The sequence below is a fragment of the Alligator mississippiensis genome, chromosome 1 (genome assembly GCF_030867095.1).
Source record: "Alligator mississippiensis isolate rAllMis1 chromosome 1, rAllMis1, whole genome shotgun sequence".
Taxonomy (NCBI): Eukaryota; Metazoa; Chordata; order Crocodylia; family Alligatoridae; genus Alligator; species Alligator mississippiensis.
The window spans coordinates 304,327,438-304,346,289 of NC_081824.1; the positions used below are offsets into that span (position 1 = coordinate 304,327,438).

General features: G+C 43.9%; 1 protein-coding gene and 1 long non-coding RNA gene across 2 annotated transcripts; one reads left to right on the forward strand and one right to left on the reverse strand.

The window, feature by feature from the left end:
* Window positions 1–685: 685 nt before the first annotated feature.
* Window positions 686–11,674, reverse strand: LOC109283111 (uncharacterized). The gene is made up of 2 exons (XR_009459111.1): window positions 11,454–11,674; window positions 686–10,705 (listed from the first exon to the last, which is right to left on the reverse strand). It is a non-coding gene; the product is annotated as an uncharacterized LOC109283111 (long non-coding RNA).
* Window positions 11,675–11,905: 231 nt separating this feature from the next.
* On the forward strand, window positions 11,906–17,488 carry RPL8 (ribosomal protein L8). Its single transcript, XM_006266675.4, has 5 exons — window positions 11,906–12,219; window positions 13,157–13,298; window positions 15,102–15,320; window positions 16,833–16,948; window positions 17,285–17,488. The coding sequence occupies exons 1-5, from the start codon at window positions 12,082–12,084 to the stop codon at window positions 17,441–17,443; spliced, it is 774 nt and encodes a 257-aa protein (XP_006266737.1). The 5' UTR covers window positions 11,906–12,081; the 3' UTR covers window positions 17,444–17,488.
* The last annotated feature ends 1,364 nt before the right edge of the window (window positions 17,489–18,852 follow it).

Below are 18,852 nucleotides of genomic sequence, written 5' to 3' on the forward strand. Positions count from 1 at the left end.
AACTGTACCTCAGTAGCAGAGCTTGTTTACTGGTGACCCTGATTGGCAGCTTCACACAGGAGAATGCTTTTTTGACTCAGTTAACCCAGTCACTTTGGTTCCATGTATCTTGGAATACTAGCAGGGATTTTTCACTCACTACTGCCATCACCACTAGAAAGGATGGGACCAGGCTGGTAGAGACATACATAGTGGAGCTATTGGCAGCGTATGGTATTTCTTGTCAACCTTCTACAAGGAGCCTGAGTCTGCTGCACTGGCCTGTTTGATTCCACTATCACCTCATTGACAGGAGGAGCCTTTTAGCCATCTAGGCTGACTGTAAAATATCCTTCAGCTTATGGGATGGCTCATCAACTTCCCCATGAGGCTCTGAGGAGTGGTTGCCACCTTCTTCATGATGTCTTGGAATCCCCCAGAATCATCTAGTTGAGGGATATATCCAGGGAAATCACTGCTTCATCCAGGGAAGAGATGGAGACCTGAACTGTTCCTGAACTGAATCAATGACTTAGGCATTTTACCTGCTCTGGAGACAAGTGAGCCATAGAGCCTGGGGGGTGGCCTGGGAAGTTAAGCATGTGAATTTTGAAGCATACCTTTACACAGAAAGTGATTGTCAACCATAGCTATATCACAGCTGCTACTTTGCTATAAAAAATGTTAAAACATTTAATGAGGAAAATAGTATCAACATTTCGTTTATTAAAATTCCATTGTCTTTGCAAAGTTACATACAAATTAATTGTATCATTTGGATGTCAGATGCAGAGTAGTAAACAACAAACAAATCTTGAAATACTGAAGATGCAAGTCCACAGTCCCAGACTCAATGTCTAACTTAGAGCATTCCAGAGACTTAGGTAACACATTCAATCACTGGAAAACAACAGATTGGACAGTTTTCACATAGAAGATTCATCAACACGTGTTCATTTAGGCTAGGGATGGACATTCAAAAAGCCTGAACTGATTCAATCTTTGCAAGTTAGTCTAACTTGGCTCAGCTAAACCAGCTTGTAACCGTACAGACATTCCCTCTGGACTGAAAAGATTCAGGCATATGGCTGAAGAGGCTCCGGCTAGAAGCCGGGGGGGTGGTAGAGCAGCCCTCCTTCCGATTCCGCAGTGCTGAGCTGAGCGGGTGTGGGGGGGGGGGGTGCAGGGGTGGGAATTGCCAGGCCATGGCAGGACACTCTGATGTCCCGTTCCCCCCTTACCCCCCACCCCTGTTCCTGAGCAGTTCCCCCCTGACACCCCACCCCTGCTCCTGAGCAGCCCGACAGGGAATGTTTATCACCCCTAACTCAGTGTTTATCAGCCCATTAAGAAAACAAAGCCCCTCTCCATTCTTAAACAGCTTTTCCAAGGAAGGACATTAAGCTACCTGTTGATTAGCTCCAAAAAGCCTGTCTGCCTGTTGTCCACCACAGCATGGACTGTAACCAGTATGTGGTCTGCTAGCTAATGCTGAGGTGTCTGCATAAGGCAGAGGGGCAGGGGGAATAATTTCTGCTTAGCAGGGAGAAGCCAGGCAGATGCTCTGTGCCTGCAAGTCTTTGCCTGAGCTGCAGCTAGGGAACAGAGGGGAGGGGCCAGCCCTGCTGTGGAGCAGAGAGCCCCACCCAGCCCAGAGATCATACCAGGATGCTGGGGGACTCTGGTTTATTTTAAACCAGCAAGCGGTCTGGGACAGACATTGCAGAAACTGGTTTGAGCCAAATCAGTTAAGTCTGATATTACATTCAGCCAGGTTTATCTCAAACCAGTTTTAGCCATTTTCAAACTGGTTTATGTGCACTGAACATCTGTTCTGTTGCAAGTTTAAACCAGTTTCTGATCACATAAACCGGTTTATGTGTAATGTCTGTCCCTAGCCTTATAATTGACTGGTCAGGTTTTTTAGCTCATGGTTCCAGGACATAGTGCACCTGGAGCTCAGCAGATCTCAGCATGTAGATCTCAATAAACTTGTGTGTTAATGAATTCAGATTCATTAAATTAATTTAAAAAATTATGTGCTCATTATAAGATACACTTTAATATTTCTGAACTTTTTATGAATTGTGTCCTTCACTGTAAGCAAATATTAAAAAATCTTTTAATTCCTGTTTGTGCACTATTAGGCCTGATCATCCCCTGGTAACACTCATTGGAGGGGTTCAGAGCATGGGGGTCCAACAAGAAGTGCTCTCTCAGTTGTTCTGGGAGGGAAGGGTATTCAATTTGCCTTCCCTGGAAGTGGGGCCCATTGATCTCAAGGGATCCAGAACCCATAGATCTCAAGGGATACACTCTAGGTTTCATTATTTTTAACAGAGAAAGTCCTCAGGACTAATAGGGAAATTAAGTGTGCCCCTCAGCTCTAGCCCTCTCTTGGGACCCATCCTTAGCCTTGTGGATCCCAGCTTCACAGATGACTCTCTGGAGTCAGTCCCAGGAAGATGATTGACTTCTAAGCCTTGAGGGTGTGTGCAGTGACCAGTCCTTCCTACTCCTTTTCTATACTAAACTGAGTCTGATTGAAGAAGCTGGTTTAGTTAAAAATAAAATAAAATCATATTATCAAAGCTTGCAAGCCCTGGAAGGTTGGGGATGGGAATTCTGTTGAAGTTTGACTAATTCAGCAGATAGGATGAACAGCTAAAGGGAGCCCCAAGAGAAAAAAGTCCTTCACTACCAGCACTGGAGCCATCGACCCTGCAGAGGGAGTCTCTGCATCAATTCTACCAGAGCCCCATGTGCAGAGAGTAGGGTAGGATACAGCTGAGGCTAGACCTGCACATCAGTTATTATATACCCCTGCAATGGCACAGCTTAAGGCAGCTGGAGAGCTATGATCTGCCACAAAGAAGCAGGCATCTTGGGGCTACTGTGCATGATGATTAAAGGGAAAGCAATGTCTTTATATACCAATATGTGCACTGTTGCTCAGTAGCCAAAAAAAGCTGCTTCCTCCTTGATAAAATACTGAACCTTAATTGCACCCTCTCCTTTGATGCTTCTGACTTTAGAGAACATGTACTTTGTTACAAAAGCCTCACACTGAGATAAGGTTTGTGAAATTATCTAACTCACATCGGAATGTTCTTTCTCTCTTGTGAAATCACAGAGGAGCCCTGGAGGTTTTTTGTGTAACTGTGTTTATCTTATACAGTTCATAGAACAAGAAAATACTTTATGTTCTAATCTCTATGTGTTTTCCAAGTGCTGATTTTAATTCTATGATTTATTGCTCTTCCTAGGCCTACAATCAAGCTGGGATTTCATGACTAGCCAGATTTTTTATTCAAAACTTGTAAATATTTTCATTTTTGTGATATTTTATAGAAAGAACAAAAATTGATGGGGGGGAGGGTCATTTATTATTTTTCCTTCTCTTCCCCCCGGCTCTTCTTCTTCTCTCATCCCTCCTTTATCTTGTTTTCAATTTCACCTCTGAAAAATGAGGAAAAAATAAATCTGGAAAAAAAATCTTCAGCTGAAAATGGACAAATTCAAAAGATTTTGCAAAATCATTAAAAATATCTTGAAAAATGGTTCCCATTTGCCAACTAGCTCTGCCTGTCTTGCAACAAAACGTATAATTCCAATCAATCCATACCTTTTAAAAAATGTGTATCTGCCATATAGAGCCAGTGCCTATAGTGACCTCCAAAGAAAACTCTTTTTCTCCACTCACTACTTTACAATGCTTATAAAGTGTCCACTGGTGATCTGAAGCCCTAAAACATGTTGTTTTTACTTTACAAATATTAGGAATACACATTTTGTTCACACACCTTTTGCTGCAGGATTTGTTAATAGAACAAAACAATGCAGTAAGAATTTCTTGGCGTACAGCTGGAAGTAGTAGGGGAATCAAAATCTTTGACAAGCATAGCTTCCCCCCTGTGTTTATCTAACAAAATCAAACAAAACTCAAAGTGTTTTACACAGTCTGAGTAAAAGTCCCCTCCCCTCACAAGTGCTCAGATTTCAGTCTCTTGTGAGACCTCTAGTTTTCCAGCTGTCTATAGATAGCAAAAAAACAGCAAAAACAAGATAGGTGAGACCTAATGTTTTTAGGGGGAAACAAGGAGAAAAGGAAGTCTTTTATTTTAAAAAAGCCCCTTTATCTAAAGGGTTTGTGACAAGAAAACCAAAAAGAGCCACACACAACATGTTTCTTTTTACAGGTCACCCTTTTTGAGACTAAGGCAGATTCCTTTCCTACTACCCTTGGTTTTCTCTAAAACTGCATGTGCAAGCCACAACTAACCTCCGGGGATGCTGTCACCAAACAAATGCTGTCATTAAAGTGCTGTTATGAGGCCCAGTAGGAAATGCAGAAGGGAAAAACACGGCAAGTAAAAACAACAAATTCAGAGAGAGAACTGAGCACCATTAAACTTGGGATGTTCACGTAGCTCATGGAGGTCACTGTGCAACTATGAATTTATTAAAGCTTTTGTAACAAATAGTCTGCATTGTTTTGTTTCGTTTTTAATGTATACATTGCTGCATATCTCTTTCAGCTCCTCCTGCTTTTCTTTCCTCTTCTTGCTATGCTTCTCCACGGCTCTAAGTCTCTCTATCAACCAAATCCCCTGAACCACTCCAGGCCTCTCTCTCATTCTCTCTTTCAATTCTCTCAGCAGCTCTGATATGGTCTTAGCCCTATGTCTCAACCACTCCAGAGAAAATTACCTTAGGAAACTTTTCTCAGTTAGCTACTCACTGAAAGATTTGTAATTAATAATTTCTCACAATGCTGCCTCCTCTCTTTCTCAGTCAACTGCCTTATTTCCTGTTAAATATAGCTACAATGTTATCCAGACCTTTTATTAAATGTTTTTAAAACCACTAGCATTTCCTAGCATTTTCAAAATGCTGTTTCAAATTTTCATCATTACTGTTTCCCCCTGCTGAGAATACAATGCAGAGTGTTTTAATCAACATCTCCTGACGTAAAACCTTTCAGGAAAGCAGGATACTCAGTCAAAACCTGAGTGAGGAGGTTTCAGCACATTCCCTTACAAGGTCCAGTCCCCACTAGCCCTCACATCACAAGGACTTTGCTGCATGCAGGTAATCAGACTACTTACATGTATGCAGTTTCCTATGTGCTTAAATGTCTGCAGGATCAGGCACTGGATGCACCTTTCTCCAGGGATAATTATTAAGGAAAGGAGATGCTTTCTTACTAGGACAAAGCAAGTCTCTACCAAAGAAGAATCTCAAGACCAGAAGAGTGTGTCACATGAAGGTTGAGGCTACTGCAGGTGATACTAGAGGAAAATCCTTGTTTTTCTGGTGTAGGAAGGGACTGATGATATAAACTGCTGTTCACCAGTAACTGTACTAATAGAACTGGAGTAAACCCTGGTTTGGCCCTAAATCATCCAAAACTCTAATGATCATACAATATCTATTGTTGAAGGGCAGTAAATGGATCTAAATACCCTCTTTATCAAAGAGCTGATTTTGCATTATGGCCTCTAGAGGTCACCAGAGCCTTGCAAATGAGAAAGGAGTAAGGAGATAGGAATTATCTGTACAAAAGTCTTTGTTTGTTTCCACATCTCTGCTGGAGCTCTGTCTGAGGAACCTGCCCTTCAATTGATCTTGGCCTGATTCCACTGTAATGTACATAAAATGCCTACAAACCCATAAGTCCTGGGAAGCCTCAACAATCTAGAAATCAGACTCCCTTTTCTGTAAAAATGTTAAGTCATGGGAAAGCCAGCAGTCTGTAGGCTGCATGCTAACTAAAGCCTGGCAGGCTGCATGTGGCCAAGGACTCCAGCTGGACAGACTGCCTCCGTGGAACAGTGTGATAGGAAATGGGAAGGTCTGTGAACAAATCCTCATAGACCAGCAGTCAGTAACCTTTCTGGGGCAGCAAGCTAGAATGACCCAGTTCGGATGAAAATGGGCTAACACTAGGACCTAGCCCCTTCCACCACCACTTCTCCCTGATGCCAAATGCCGCCGAAGCCTCCCAAGTCTGCTAGCTAGATCTAGTCAACCCACAAGACATAGGTTGCTGACTGCTGACATAGACAGCTCCCCTTCCTTTTATGGGCTGGGGGTTGATCTGGCCTCCTGACATTTTTCTCACCATTTGGCAGTGCCCTGAGTTCTTTTGGTCACAGTGCAGCAAAAGGACACTATAGGGTGTGTCTACACATGCATTTTAATGCGCAGTAGCGTATTTCAATGCACATTAAAGCATTACAAAAAACTGCTCTTTAGCTAATGTGCATTAAAATAGGCTAATGCACCTTTTTCTAGTACCTCCGCTGGGAGGCAGTAGATTTAACGTGCATTACCTAAAGTGCATTAATGAACACGTAAACATGCCCTATGAGAAGTAATTTCAATTGCTCTATTTTATTAAATGTTGTTAAGTAATGTATCTTTTGAATGGTTGTTGCCCTTTCTGTGGTGGCTGGAGATTATTTGCATACCTCAGATCTGGCCTGTATAACATGTATGACAGTGTTTGCCTCATGTCCTGCTAAATTTTTCCTTTGACATTTTTATAAGAAATTACCAGGAACAGTTGCTTACCATTCAACAGACTTCCCTTTCCAGATGTAATCTGAGAAAAACCCTTTGTCTCATCACTGTACCTGCTGGCAATCCCCCAGAAATATTTGACTGTCGAACAGAAAGTATCCATTACTTGGAACAAATAGAATACTTTAGCCTTTTGCTAGTTCCTGTGCAATTAACCTTTAGCAAATTAGCCTATTACAGTTATAAAAGGATTCAATAATACAGCATAGGCCCAGAAATGTGTACTCTTTGGAAAAAATGCATAGAGTTTGTATCAGTGACTTAGGCTTCAGATCTTCTGGACCCATTCCAAAATCAATGATGAATCTTTGTCCCTTCAGCTTTATAATGGCAAGTTTGACTTATGATACAAGAGGAAGGTTTGCCAAAGTCCTAGGACCAAATGGTGTGCTGACAAACCCTCAGCCTCAATTATATCCATTTGATGAAAGTTGGTGAAAAATATTTCTTTAAATTTTTTTTGGTCCCACCAGTACCTGAAGACAATTTGGCAAAGCTGTCAAACATGCTTAACTTGAAGCAAATGATTAATTCCAACCTTGTTCAATAAAGCTAAGCCCAAAGTCAGCAGCTTAGGGATATGACCAGGTACCCAGGGCACAGGGACAATGGCAACTTCCAGTGGCCACTACAGTCACAATTGTGATCGTGTGGCTGCTAATAGCAGGAGGGTTTTTTTTGCTTCTGTCCCCAAGTCAGTATCCAAGTAGTTACCCTGTTCACCCTGCCCTAGTTATGCTACTGCCTGAAGTCAATACTTTGTTGAATCCAGCAAAAGAATAACCCCATGGTACCCCTTTCTGCCTGAGAGTTAGCCATTGTTTAGGGTCCTGCAGGTTATTTCATAAGGAAGAGAAATAGATGATGAAACTGAAGCAGCTGTGTTTATTTACAAAAAGTGTGCACTAATGGTGCTTGTAGACATGTCAGGAGGCTGCTCTGATGCGCTGTAATTACAGCATGTTGGAGCGGACTCGATTAATTGAGTCTGCTGGAGTATGATAATTAGTGTGCTCCAGCAGCCTCTGTGTCTCGTGTATCAACATCCCTGCATGTCAAAGGAGCTTTAGTTTAAGTGTTCCCACTGCCATTTTGAAGCACACGGATGCTGATATATGAGACACTGCGGGTACTTTATTTAGAACGGCTCCCCCTCATAACTCTCATTGGAGAATGTGTAAAAACACCCTAAATCCTGATTCCTCTGAACATATAAGGAGGAGACAACAAGGCTAGTTCCTTCACTCCCAGCTGCAAGTGCTTCCCAGCAAACACCGGGCACAAAAGTTCTCTGTCTACGATTCTTTCAATGCCACACTACCTGTGCCTTGCAGGTGACTACATCTAGCACTTGCTCATTGCCTTTTCTCTCAGCTTTCCTAGGTTTTCTGCTCTTTTTCTCAGGGACATGCACACAGAAACAGCTCCACCTTTTAGTGCTTCAGCCCCCCCCAATGTTTGCTATAGTAGTCTCCAGGGAAACTCCTCTGGCTAGGCCTAGCCACATGCCTGTGTTTCAAATGGGATTCCTATTGCTTCAGCTACCTGGTTACATGCAAGAGCTTAATAGCCACACATTTCTCTGGAATAAGAGGCATTTGTCAAAACCAATACCAACGAGGTTAAACCCAAAACATATTACTGCTAAGATGACTTCCAATAAGAAATGAGAGGGCACAGGAAAATCCTATTACGTGTTGGTTAGTGACCCAGTCACTAACCAACAATAATCCACTTTGCTGGGGAACAACACAAGCAAATGCACAAAGATCACATTGTGAGAGTGCTTTAGAAGTGAAATTCTAATATGTTACGAGGTATCTTGGACTTATATTCTGTGCGAGGCACCTTGTTCTGCATTTGCAGTGCACCTAGCACAGTGCTGTCCTGGTCCATGACTAGAACTCTCAGGTGCTACTCTACCACAAATGATGATGCTGTGTGATTAATTACACTAACTGATGACACAATTCCTGTTAATTCCGTTGATTACTAGTTTCCTATCTTAGCATCTGGATTTTCTCCTGTTTTCATAGCAATTTAATACACTTTTGTGCTGGGGAAACTATGAAGCGGAAGGGTTAACTATAAAAGAAATTCTGGAAGTTTCCATTTAGTTTCATTCAAAGAAAGGAGGAAAATTCTTGATGACAAACAATTGCACATGTGAGCACAGACCCACTGTGTTCATTCTAATTTTCAAGTGACCCAAACTAAATGTAACAATTGACTGCCTGTGCCAAAAGAAAAGTTGCAATAGTACCGGTGACCCCATAAGGAGGGAACAGGACCTCTTCCATATGAAAGCCTGGAGTGTAACAGAAGTTTAGACACTGTTCACTTCCCCCTTTCACAGGGCAGCAGCAGCTGATTATGGACACTGAGAGGATTATCTCCAGTGTGCAATCTCTCTCAGTTATGTCCTAATTAATATAGATTAAAATCTGGCACAGGCAGCTAAAAATGATTGATGAAGGCTCTTCATGCTGATCAAAATTCACTTGCCAGCCCAAAGCCTGAAACTGTTAACTGTCAAAGTAGATGATGTAGAAGTCTAAAAAAATCAGGCTCGGAAATCACTTAATGCAAATAGTGCTGTCTATCAAGCTAATTAACTGAAGTTTCTACGTGGCATCTTATTTTAGGCAAAATTCTGCTAGCTAAGGGAAACTGACTTTATACAAGGTCTCCAGGTTACAGTGGATATTAACCTCCAGATATTTAAAATGGTAGTAGGAAAGGGAAGAGAAGAAAAGGGGAGAGAAAATTACCTTTATTTCCCGAACCAAAGCTTTAAAGATTTTGAAAATGCAACAGTCCCTTGGAACAGTGACAGCTAGTGGTTCAGAAGCTACTTGTGGGAATGGGAGGACCTTACTCAGGCTGGGCTAAGGACATTTCCAGAGAACACTGTTTACAATGATCATAAGAACCACATCAGGGCTGTGTTTGCAGCAGCTGTTCTTATACAAAGAAACTGCAATAGCGCTTGTGTGAACCAAGCATGGATAAGCCATTAGATATTTGAAAGGGCACAGGTTTGTTTACACACACATTTGCATCAGTCTATTCAAGTGAGCACAACCCCAATTTAAATTTCACCTTTCAGTTTGCCTGAACTCGGTGACGCTCAGTCCTGTCGGTCTTAGGTCGCTGGTGGAGGTGATCCCTTATGGTCGAGGATGATCACTCCGCTGGGTCAAGTAATCAACGGTACCCCAAGAGCCACAAACACAGACACAGGTCATGGTGAATCACAGCAAAGACAGTCCAGTCCAAAAGAAAAAAAATGACAGTATGTAACACCTTGTGTTGCATTAATTAGCTGCACAGGTTGCATTGTTCAGGATGGCAGGAAAATCATGCCCAAGGCACACTGGGGGGAAACACCTTTGAAAATATTTTGAAAAGCTGCAGAAAAACTAGATGTGGCTCAGATGCTGTGGCCCACTCACTACCAATTAAGCTTGGTTCTAACCAGTTTGACTCAACTAAAATAAGCCTAGATTAATTCAGTGTAGGAGCATTCACATCACTTTGTGCTCTGGGTTAACTCAGGTTCTCAACCTCTTTGGACTCAAGGACCCCTCAGAAAACGCCAGCTCTCAGCTTTTACCCATTTTTTTTGAGCATGGAAAAATATTAGGCAGAAGCTTCTTTTGCAAAGACCTCCAATAGCCCACGGTGCCTCAGGTTGGTTTGGATGCTCTGGTTTTGGATTTACCACTTCCGGGTTTATTGTGTGTGTCTGCGCTGCTAACCATGTCCCACGGCACTGTTAACAGACTCTTGAGGCCTCTGGCTGAGAATCGTTGGGTTTCCCCCAACTGGGATCAGGTAGACATAAAGCTGCAACTCCTATAGCAAGAAAGGTGAGTTCAACATCATGCCCACACATCACATCATGCCCACACATCGCCCATTCAGCCTTCAGGAGCTTGACATGCTATGTTGCTGTGGCAGCCTGGGCAGCAGGACAGTCATTTGGAGGTCTGCTTGACAGGTCCAGAGATTTATATGTTTTTTTAATCCTCAGACATCAATGAAATTTGTCCAGTTCTTTTTATAAAATGCCTTATTTCCATATTTCCTGCTTGAACTGTGATGACTTTCTCCACAGTTGGTGTATCTCGCAAAGCCCCTAAAACAACATTTTACATATAAATTTCAGCTGTCATTAAAATAGAAAAAGGTTTCTGGCTGCCATAGTTGGTAGAGATGTGCTTGAAAATGTGCACCTCCAAGGCTTAAAGCCCAGGATGTTGCAAGGATAGCAGTGTTAACTCTCATTATACTGCTAATCCTCCCCCCCCCCAGAAGCGGGGCCAGTGACTGGCTCTCCTGGCCTCTCTCATATTCCTTTTTGCTGTTTCATGTTGATTTAAAAGGAAATTTAGTTTGGAGATGAGGAGGAACTTGTTGACTCAGAGGGCGCTTAAGCACTGGAACAGGCTACCTGTCGTACTCCATCCCTGGAAATTTCCAGGAGCAGGTGGGATAGACACTTAGCTGGGCTGGTTTGGTCTGGGATAACTCTGCCCTGAGAAGCCAGGGTGCTGGACTACATCAGTGGTCTTCAATCTCTTGTACCAGGACCCATTTGTAAACATCAACAGCCAGTCCTGACACAGTGCCCCTCACTCCAACCCACTGTCCCCCAGTGTGTGTGGGGCAGGGGGGTCCCAGGCAGCCCTAGGCAGGCTGGAACTCCACCAGCCTGCAAGGGAAAAGCCAGTTTCCCACGTTTTTCTCCTTCAAAGAGGAATTAATTTTTAAAGTTTGTTTGCCACCCTTTTATATATTCTTGCCACCCATTTTTGGGTCACCACCCAGGGGTTGAGAAACACTGGGCTAAATGACACTCCCTCCCAGCCCTAGTGTCCTATTACCCTATAATTCCCTCTACAAATTGCAAGTAGAACCTGGCTTCCCTCTTTTGAGGATGCCGTGAAGCCTGAACAAAGCCAAGCCGATGCAGCCCATAGAAGACCCGAGGCCCCCACCAGCCCCAGCAGCGCCCGAACCAGAGCGCGAACACCTGGGCAGTGCTTCTTCCGGAGCACCCCTCCCCCCGGGCCCGGCAGGCGCGCATGCGCACCACAGGGGGTTCCAACCCATTCCTTTCACCGGGAGTAGAAAACGAGGCACCTGTGACGTCACTGAACATCTCCTCCCCCGCTCCCTCAGCGAGAGGTGTGACGTCAGCGCGCAGGAGCACGTTCCCTACCCCCGGAAGGACTTAGCGCTGCAGTGACCCGCCGCTTCCTTCTTTCCGAGCGAAGCCCTGAGCAAGGTAGGAGGTGGCTTGGCCGCGGCCTGCGCGCCCATCCGCTGCCATCGGCACTGTGACGGGCCTCCGCCGCCACCGTCCCGGGGCCTGGCCCTTCTCCTGCCCTGGTCTTGGCCTGTGGTGGCCGGGAGGAAGTGGCCGCGGGGGGGTCCGCTTGGGCCTGGGTCTGGGATACCCCGCGGGAGCCGAGGTCTGACGTGTGCCACCCCCCTCCCCCGCAGAACACCATGGGCCGCGTGATCCGCGGGCAGCGCAAAGGCGCCGGGTCCGTGTTCCGTGCCCACGTGAAGCACCGCAAGGGCCCGGCCAAGCTGCGGGCCGTGGACTTCGCCGAGCGCCACGGCTACATCAAGGGCATCGTCAAGGTAAGGGGGTCGGGGGCGGAGGGTGTTTGCAAAGTATGGAATCTCGCAAAGGAGCTGTTTCCAACTACTGGTGTAATGAAAGAGATCTCCTCTACCCGAAGCATCTTGCCTGGCTGAGAGGACAGGGCAGTGCTGAGGTGCAGGTGGAGCAGGTTCCCACATTGTGGGGAAGGCTGGTAAAGGTGGGGATGTGCTGCTGTTTCCAGTGTAAGTGGTCAGTGTCAGGCTGCTGAGAGTGAACAGGAAGTAAATCTGAAAGGCGTTCTGTGCTGGCTGTGTTGGAGATGGGATCCCAGTGTAGATGATCCATGATGGAGCTTTAAGCACGACAGGGCAGTGTGAGAGACCTCTGAGGGGAAGGGAGCCCAAGTTGTAAATGGTGGGGAGGAGGGGCATGAAAAAGGGGTTTATGAGAGAGTTTGAAGTTTAGAGGTTCTGAATCATGAAATAAGTGCAAGTACAGAACAGTGACTGGCAGGTCTGTGAGAAAAAGCCATTGCATATTTGAAAACGACGCTTGGAAAAAGTTACTGTTTGTGTTGGTCTGGTAATTGCTTAGCATTGTTATGCCTTGGCTAGAGCTTGGATGCAAGGGTCTTACTGAATTAGAGAATTCACTTCCATTAATTCCCAACTGGAAGAGCTTGGGTGGGAGGTCTGGAGGGATTAAGCACAGAATGAGGGATTAGCATGCAGCAGCAGGTGTCACTGAAATCCAATAACTTTGTTCACCTAGGCTTTAGATGCAGCAGTTCTTGTTGATGATAACTGTACATGTAGCGGGTCTGTGGAAATGCTCTGAGCAATGGCTGTTACCAGTTGGCATAATGGAAACATTTGTACTACTCTATTAAAGAACCTAACAGGCTTTTAAATCTCTGCTGCAGTCTCAACAGCAGTTTTATGACTGTTTCAAGTTTAACTAATATCCCAACAGGACATCATCCATGATCCTGGCAGAGGTGCTCCCCTTGCCAAGATAGTGTTCCGCGATCCATACAGGTTCAAGAAAAGGACCGAACTGTTCATTGCAGCTGAGGGTATCCATACGGGTCAATTTGTTTATTGTGGCAAGAAAGGTGAGTTAACCTAACACTTGTACACAGCTCATCCAGTATTCAGAAGTTTGGTGCACTATACACAGTGTAGTTTGAGCTGTACTTATTTATCATGCTAGCCTTTAAAAAGGGTGGGGGGGGGTTCATAGATCAATCAGGGTGGATTTGATTTAAATCTAATTGATTGAAATCACTGGTCAGGAAGCCTTGATGATTTTTTTTTAATCATTGCTTTCTACAAAAATGCATTCTTGTTGTTTGATATCCTTTATTCATTTAATTTCTTGAAACTGCACTTTTGGAGAGAGGTAAGGGCTTGACTGTGTGTACACAAACTTGCAGAGAGACAGTAGGGCTGATGGGTAGGTAATCAGGTCTGTTATCTCCATATACTGCTGTTTAACAAGGATGTTATCTCTGGAGATAACAAACTCCATATGACTGCAGAAAGGCATTTGTGCCAGAAAGCCATTTTTTTTTTTTTTTTTCCTCAACTATTTAGTTGGTCTAATAAAAAAAATCACATCTACCCAAAGAACCATGTCTGCCTATGATCTCTGGAAATGCAAATCTCAGTTTGAGAACTGAAGCTAAGCAGCACAGAGATGCAGCTTCTGACTGCTCAGGCCCTTGATAAAGGAAGCAGTAACCACCTTTTTCCCATGCACCTTGCCCACAGCTCCCCATATAGCCTATACTGCCATCTTGGACAGGTAGGGTAGGTCCTTGTACAGAATGGGGCCAGGTGTATTTGGAGCCCCAGGGCATGCTGCTGCCACCTTGGCACCAGCGGGCCTCATGCAGCCAAGCTCCCATGGCTGCCAGGGAGAAGCAGCTTTTGCAAAGGTGCCTAGTGGAGCAGTGTGTCATCATCATCCCCCCCCCCCCAGTGCAGTGTCTTATGTCGTGTGCAACCCAGCGTCTCCATGGCAGCTGTGGTGCTCAGGCCTCTGCTACATGCTGAGCATACTGTCCTGTGATCACTCTCCAGCACCCCGTCCTGCTGCTTGCCAGGATCTGTAGTCTGCTGTGGGCTTGGGCTGGTGGTGGGGTGCAGGGACTGACCTATACTTGCCAGGCGCTCCAAGCATGCAGCCATAATTATTGGCTACAACACCCAAGAAAAAGCCGATTTAACATCGTTTCTCCTCTTACTAGTGCTGATCTGATAGCCAAACAATATATTGGTGCACCCTAGTACATGTATAGCACTAAAATCCATTGGGTTTTGGTAAACAAAGCCTGGGATAGTAAAGGCTTTCTCCTTCACCGGAAAAGCTAGGGTTCTCTAACACAGGGTTACCAACCCCCAGGCCACGAAGGGTTGGCTGCTGATCTGGAAGTGACTGGACTCGTGGACTGGAAGTGACCGGCGTGCTGGAAACCGGCAGCCAACCCTCTTTTACACCGAGTATAAAAAGCGTTGGCTGCCTGCCCGCAATATGCTGGTCACTGCTGGTCCATGGTCACTACCAGTTTGTGGTTTGCCAGTCCTCAGTATAAAAAGTTTGGGAACCCCTGCTCTAACACTTCAAGCTTAGAACTAGATAATAGGATTCTGTAGATTCCCTTGCATTTGAACAGCCTTAAGTCCCCATGCTGCTGAAAGCAGGGATTCTGTTCATTCCAAACAGCGTTCTGATGTTAGATATTGTATAAATGCTTGAAGTGATGATTTTTTCCATAGTACAAAGGCTTTGTTTAAAATCCTGATTCTAGTGTGCGACTTGCCTGTGGATGGCTAGGAAAGGTTGCATTCACTTGGTATAGAAAGTCCATCAAGATAAATGTTTCTAGAGAACTGAAATGACTATTTTCTTTCAGCTCAGCTTAACATTGGCAATGTCCTGCCTGTTGGCACCATGCCAGAAGGCACCATTGTTTGCTGCCTTGAAGAGAAACCTGGTGACCGTGGTAAGCTGGCCCGTGCTTCTGGAAACTATGCCACAGTTATCTCTCACAATCCTGAAACCAAGAAAACCAGAGTGAAGCTGCCTTCAGGTTCCAAGAAGGTGATCTCTTCTGCAAACAGAGCTGTTGTGGGTAAGTCGCAAGTGACAGCTGTGCATCCATACAGTCCTTAAATCACTATAGCCAAACTAGTGACAGCTGAGAGAACAGGCTCCCTGTTACCCCACAGCCAAATTAGAGATGTTGTGTTGTAGACCCAGTATTTTAGATGTCCCTCATTGAAAAATGTATATGTACTTTACCCAGATAAGTCCTTGCTTATGCACAAAATTAATGTGTGGGGTAGTGGTGGGAACTGATTGACTTGTTTTGCATTTTTAAAGCTTCTGAAGCAAGAGGAGCATATGCTAGCAGCACTTACTGTGGTTTGCTTCTGTAGCCTCAGTTATGCTAGCCTTGCTTGAAGAAACTGAAGGGAAACTTCCTATTATGTAGGAAATGGCACTGATTTTTTTTAAGTCAGTGGCCCAGCAGCCTCAAATTCAGCCTCCTCTTAGAGAAGTAGGGGTCAAGGTCACTTAATTCTGACTCTAAAACAGTGCTTCTCAAACTGATGTGGCAGACCGGCAATTTTTTTCCAGTGGGCCAGGGACTGGTGCCTGGTTCAGCCGGTGGCAGCAACTGCATGTAACAGCGCTACATAAAAACACAACTGGCTGTTTCTTTCTCTTTCCTCATCTCGCATGACGTGATGTCACCTGGAGTGTTAGAACGTCTGAACTGTAGCGCCATGACATATTTTCAGAAGCATAACATTGATATTTCTTTCCTGGCGACTGGTGGCTTGTGGACTGGCACTGGGCCACAGACCACCACTTTGAGAAGCACTGCTCTAGAATACAGTTGCATTCCAACTTGTCCCAAACTGTCAGGACAGCTATGGTCAGGGGCAGGTGATGTGTGAATCCTGTGCAAGCGTTCCTAAAAATGGGATTTCTCAGGATAAGTATCATTAGGAAAAATCCACTTGGGACCATGTTAATGGCAAACTCTTCCCAAATTAGGTACCTGAACTTGTACTTGCCACATTCCTTTAGTAGTAGCAGGGCAGCTTTGTGTTTTCATTTGCTAATACAAGTACTTGTTCCCTGGAATAAGGGAAGCAAGGTCCAAATCTCAGATGGAGAGTTGCTAATCATTTTCAAGAGCTTGAAGGAAGGAGTAATGAGTTGAAAAGGCATTTAGGGCAGTGTTGCTGAAGAGAAGAACTCTTCTGCTTTGTTGGCCAACTTTAATGCATATGGAGTCCTTGTTGGTACAGAATATGAGATGCTGAGGAGTTCAGGTTTACAGGACAGGTCTTGTCCAGACTTTCACATGTGGTGGTGAGCTCGTGCACCTATAAATCATTTAAAGCAAATAGCCTGGCCTTAGGCAATGTATGAGTTAGTTTTTCTTTTTAAAATTTGAATAATGATAGTAACAGCATTTGATGTAGCATGAACAGATTCTTTTCCTTTAAGTTATCCTATCAGATTAAGTTCTTCATCTTTAAATGAAGACTTATCTGAATTAATTAAAGCCTTTCACTTAAAAAGTTATTTTGGAACCAAGGCTATAATAATCATTTAATGTGAATTCCAGGCATTGTTGCTGGTGGAGGTCGTATTGACAAACCTATCTTAAAGGCTGGTCGTGCCTACCATAAATATAAGGCTAAGCGGAACTGCTGGCCCCGTGTTCGTGGTGTGGCTATGAACGTAAGTATCTTGGCTTTCGAGTGCCTCTCTTCTGTACCTCATCTGAAGTATAAGATTCGTACATTTTAAGAGTGTAATTGCTTGCAAGAACAGTATTGTGGTCAAGTCCTAATGCTAGAAAACAGATAGTATCCTTCCCGTATTAAATGTCTTCATTGTTAGCAGATGAAGCAATATCTTTCCTCACCTAAAGTTTCTTTATGTAAAGGAATAAGTCCCTGTTGAGCTCTTACTTTCTTGTCATGAATGCTAGTCTTAACTTTTATTGTAACTTTTGAACATTCTTGGCTGCCTGCTATTTCCAAATACATTGACTGTGGTGTATTCTCTTCATAGCCTGTAGAACATCCTTTCGGTGGTGGTAACCATCAGCACATTGGTAAGCCATCCACCATCAGGAGAGATGCTCCAGCTGGGCGCAAGGTTGGTCTTATTGCTGCCCGTCGTACTGGAAGACTGCGTGGAACAAAGACCGTGCAGGAGAAAGAGAACTAATGTCTTTCAGTGTACATCTTGCACAGTAAAATTTTTAAAAAATGGTGCCTTGTGTAGTTTGTGAACCTCTAATCCCAAATTCTACTTGTAGTAGTGCTTTTTTGGGGAATTTTTTCCTTTTCACTGAAAGGAGGCAAAAATGAGCCGTTAGTCTCTATTGTGAAAGTGAAGTCTTTAAGCGGTATGTTTTAGTCAGCACTGGACAAAGATAAGTGAGGCTGCTATCTAGTGTGCGAATTAAATGAGAGAAAGAGAATCAAGCCATCAGAAGTTAAGCCTCTACAGAGAAGCTTTGCTTAAAAATTCTTCCTTCAAAGAATGTTAACAAATCTCTAAAAGCATTAGAAGATGGAATACTCTTCCTTTAATAAGAGAATGAGACTTCACCACTAGCTGATCAAGCAATATTTTGCCTAATCCTGCTTTGAGCAGGCAGTTGGACTAGATGACCTCCTGAGATCCCTAACTTTCTATGATTCTAAGCAACTATCCTAAAGTGCTGTTTTATTATTCTGTCCACTGGACCATATTGAAGCTTTGAGTGTTTGCAGGAGTAGAATTTGCAGACATGGCATTTGAAGTGTACAAATGTCCTAGCTCAGAGAAGTAGCAAGTACTGTAGCTTCCACTTTGAGGGGAAGTAATAATTACATATAGCCCAAAGGAACAACTACTTGTAGGAGCCTTATGTAAGCAAATAAGCTGCTCATAGTGCAACTGCTGCTCATGTATGAGTCTCTGGGTAGGATAGGAACAAAGGAAATATCTTTTTTGGCTGTGTGAAAGCTGGCTGAAGTCATGTAATAGGACATGGCAACAAAGGTGTGGGGGAAGGGTATTGGTCAGCATGCAGAAGGTGATTAAGGAATTAGTGTAATAACAATCAGGACACTAGAAATGAACATTTTGTGGCAGGGTACAAGACCACTGATTTCTGCAAAGTAAAAATTAGACGTTGGTTATTTAATTTCCCTAACACTTTCCTAAAGTAGATTCTTGAAATGCAAGTCCCTTTTCAATGGACATTAGCCTTTTCTGTATTTGCTGCCACAGTCAGAAAGATAAATGCAGACTTGGCAACACAAGTTAAACAACATGCAGATGGTTGTGTATGCAGGTTTATTCTTAAGTCACTGCTAACAATACTGGTTGTTTAAAGAGCATACAGTTATGCTGAAGCTAGAGAACCACAGAATGTAAGGGGCATAGTTTGTAAGAACCAAACTTTTCAAACAGTTGCTACATACAGCTTACTCAGCACCACTTACTGAACACATTAGAATTCAAGAGCAGATAATTGGAAGAGACAGCCTCTGTTCTTTAAGGCCTAGTCTATGTTAAGACTGTTTGAGCCAACTAGCTAAAAATCCCAGTCACTGGTACAATGTTAGTGACAACCTGCATTCTGT

Excerpts from the sequence above, each read along its gene's own strand:
- RPL8 (XM_006266675.4), top strand. The coding sequence starts at position 12,082 with ATGGGCCGCGTGATCCGCGGGCAGCGCAAAGGCGCCGGGTCCGTGTTC. Across the intron at positions 15,321-16,832 it reads TGCAAACAGAGCTGTTGTGG|GCATTGTTGCTGGTGGAGGT; the intron begins GTAAGTCGCAAG and ends TGTGAATTCCAG. Across the intron at positions 16,949-17,284 it reads TTCGTGGTGTGGCTATGAAC|CCTGTAGAACATCCTTTCGG; the intron begins GTAAGTATCTTG and ends TTCTCTTCATAG.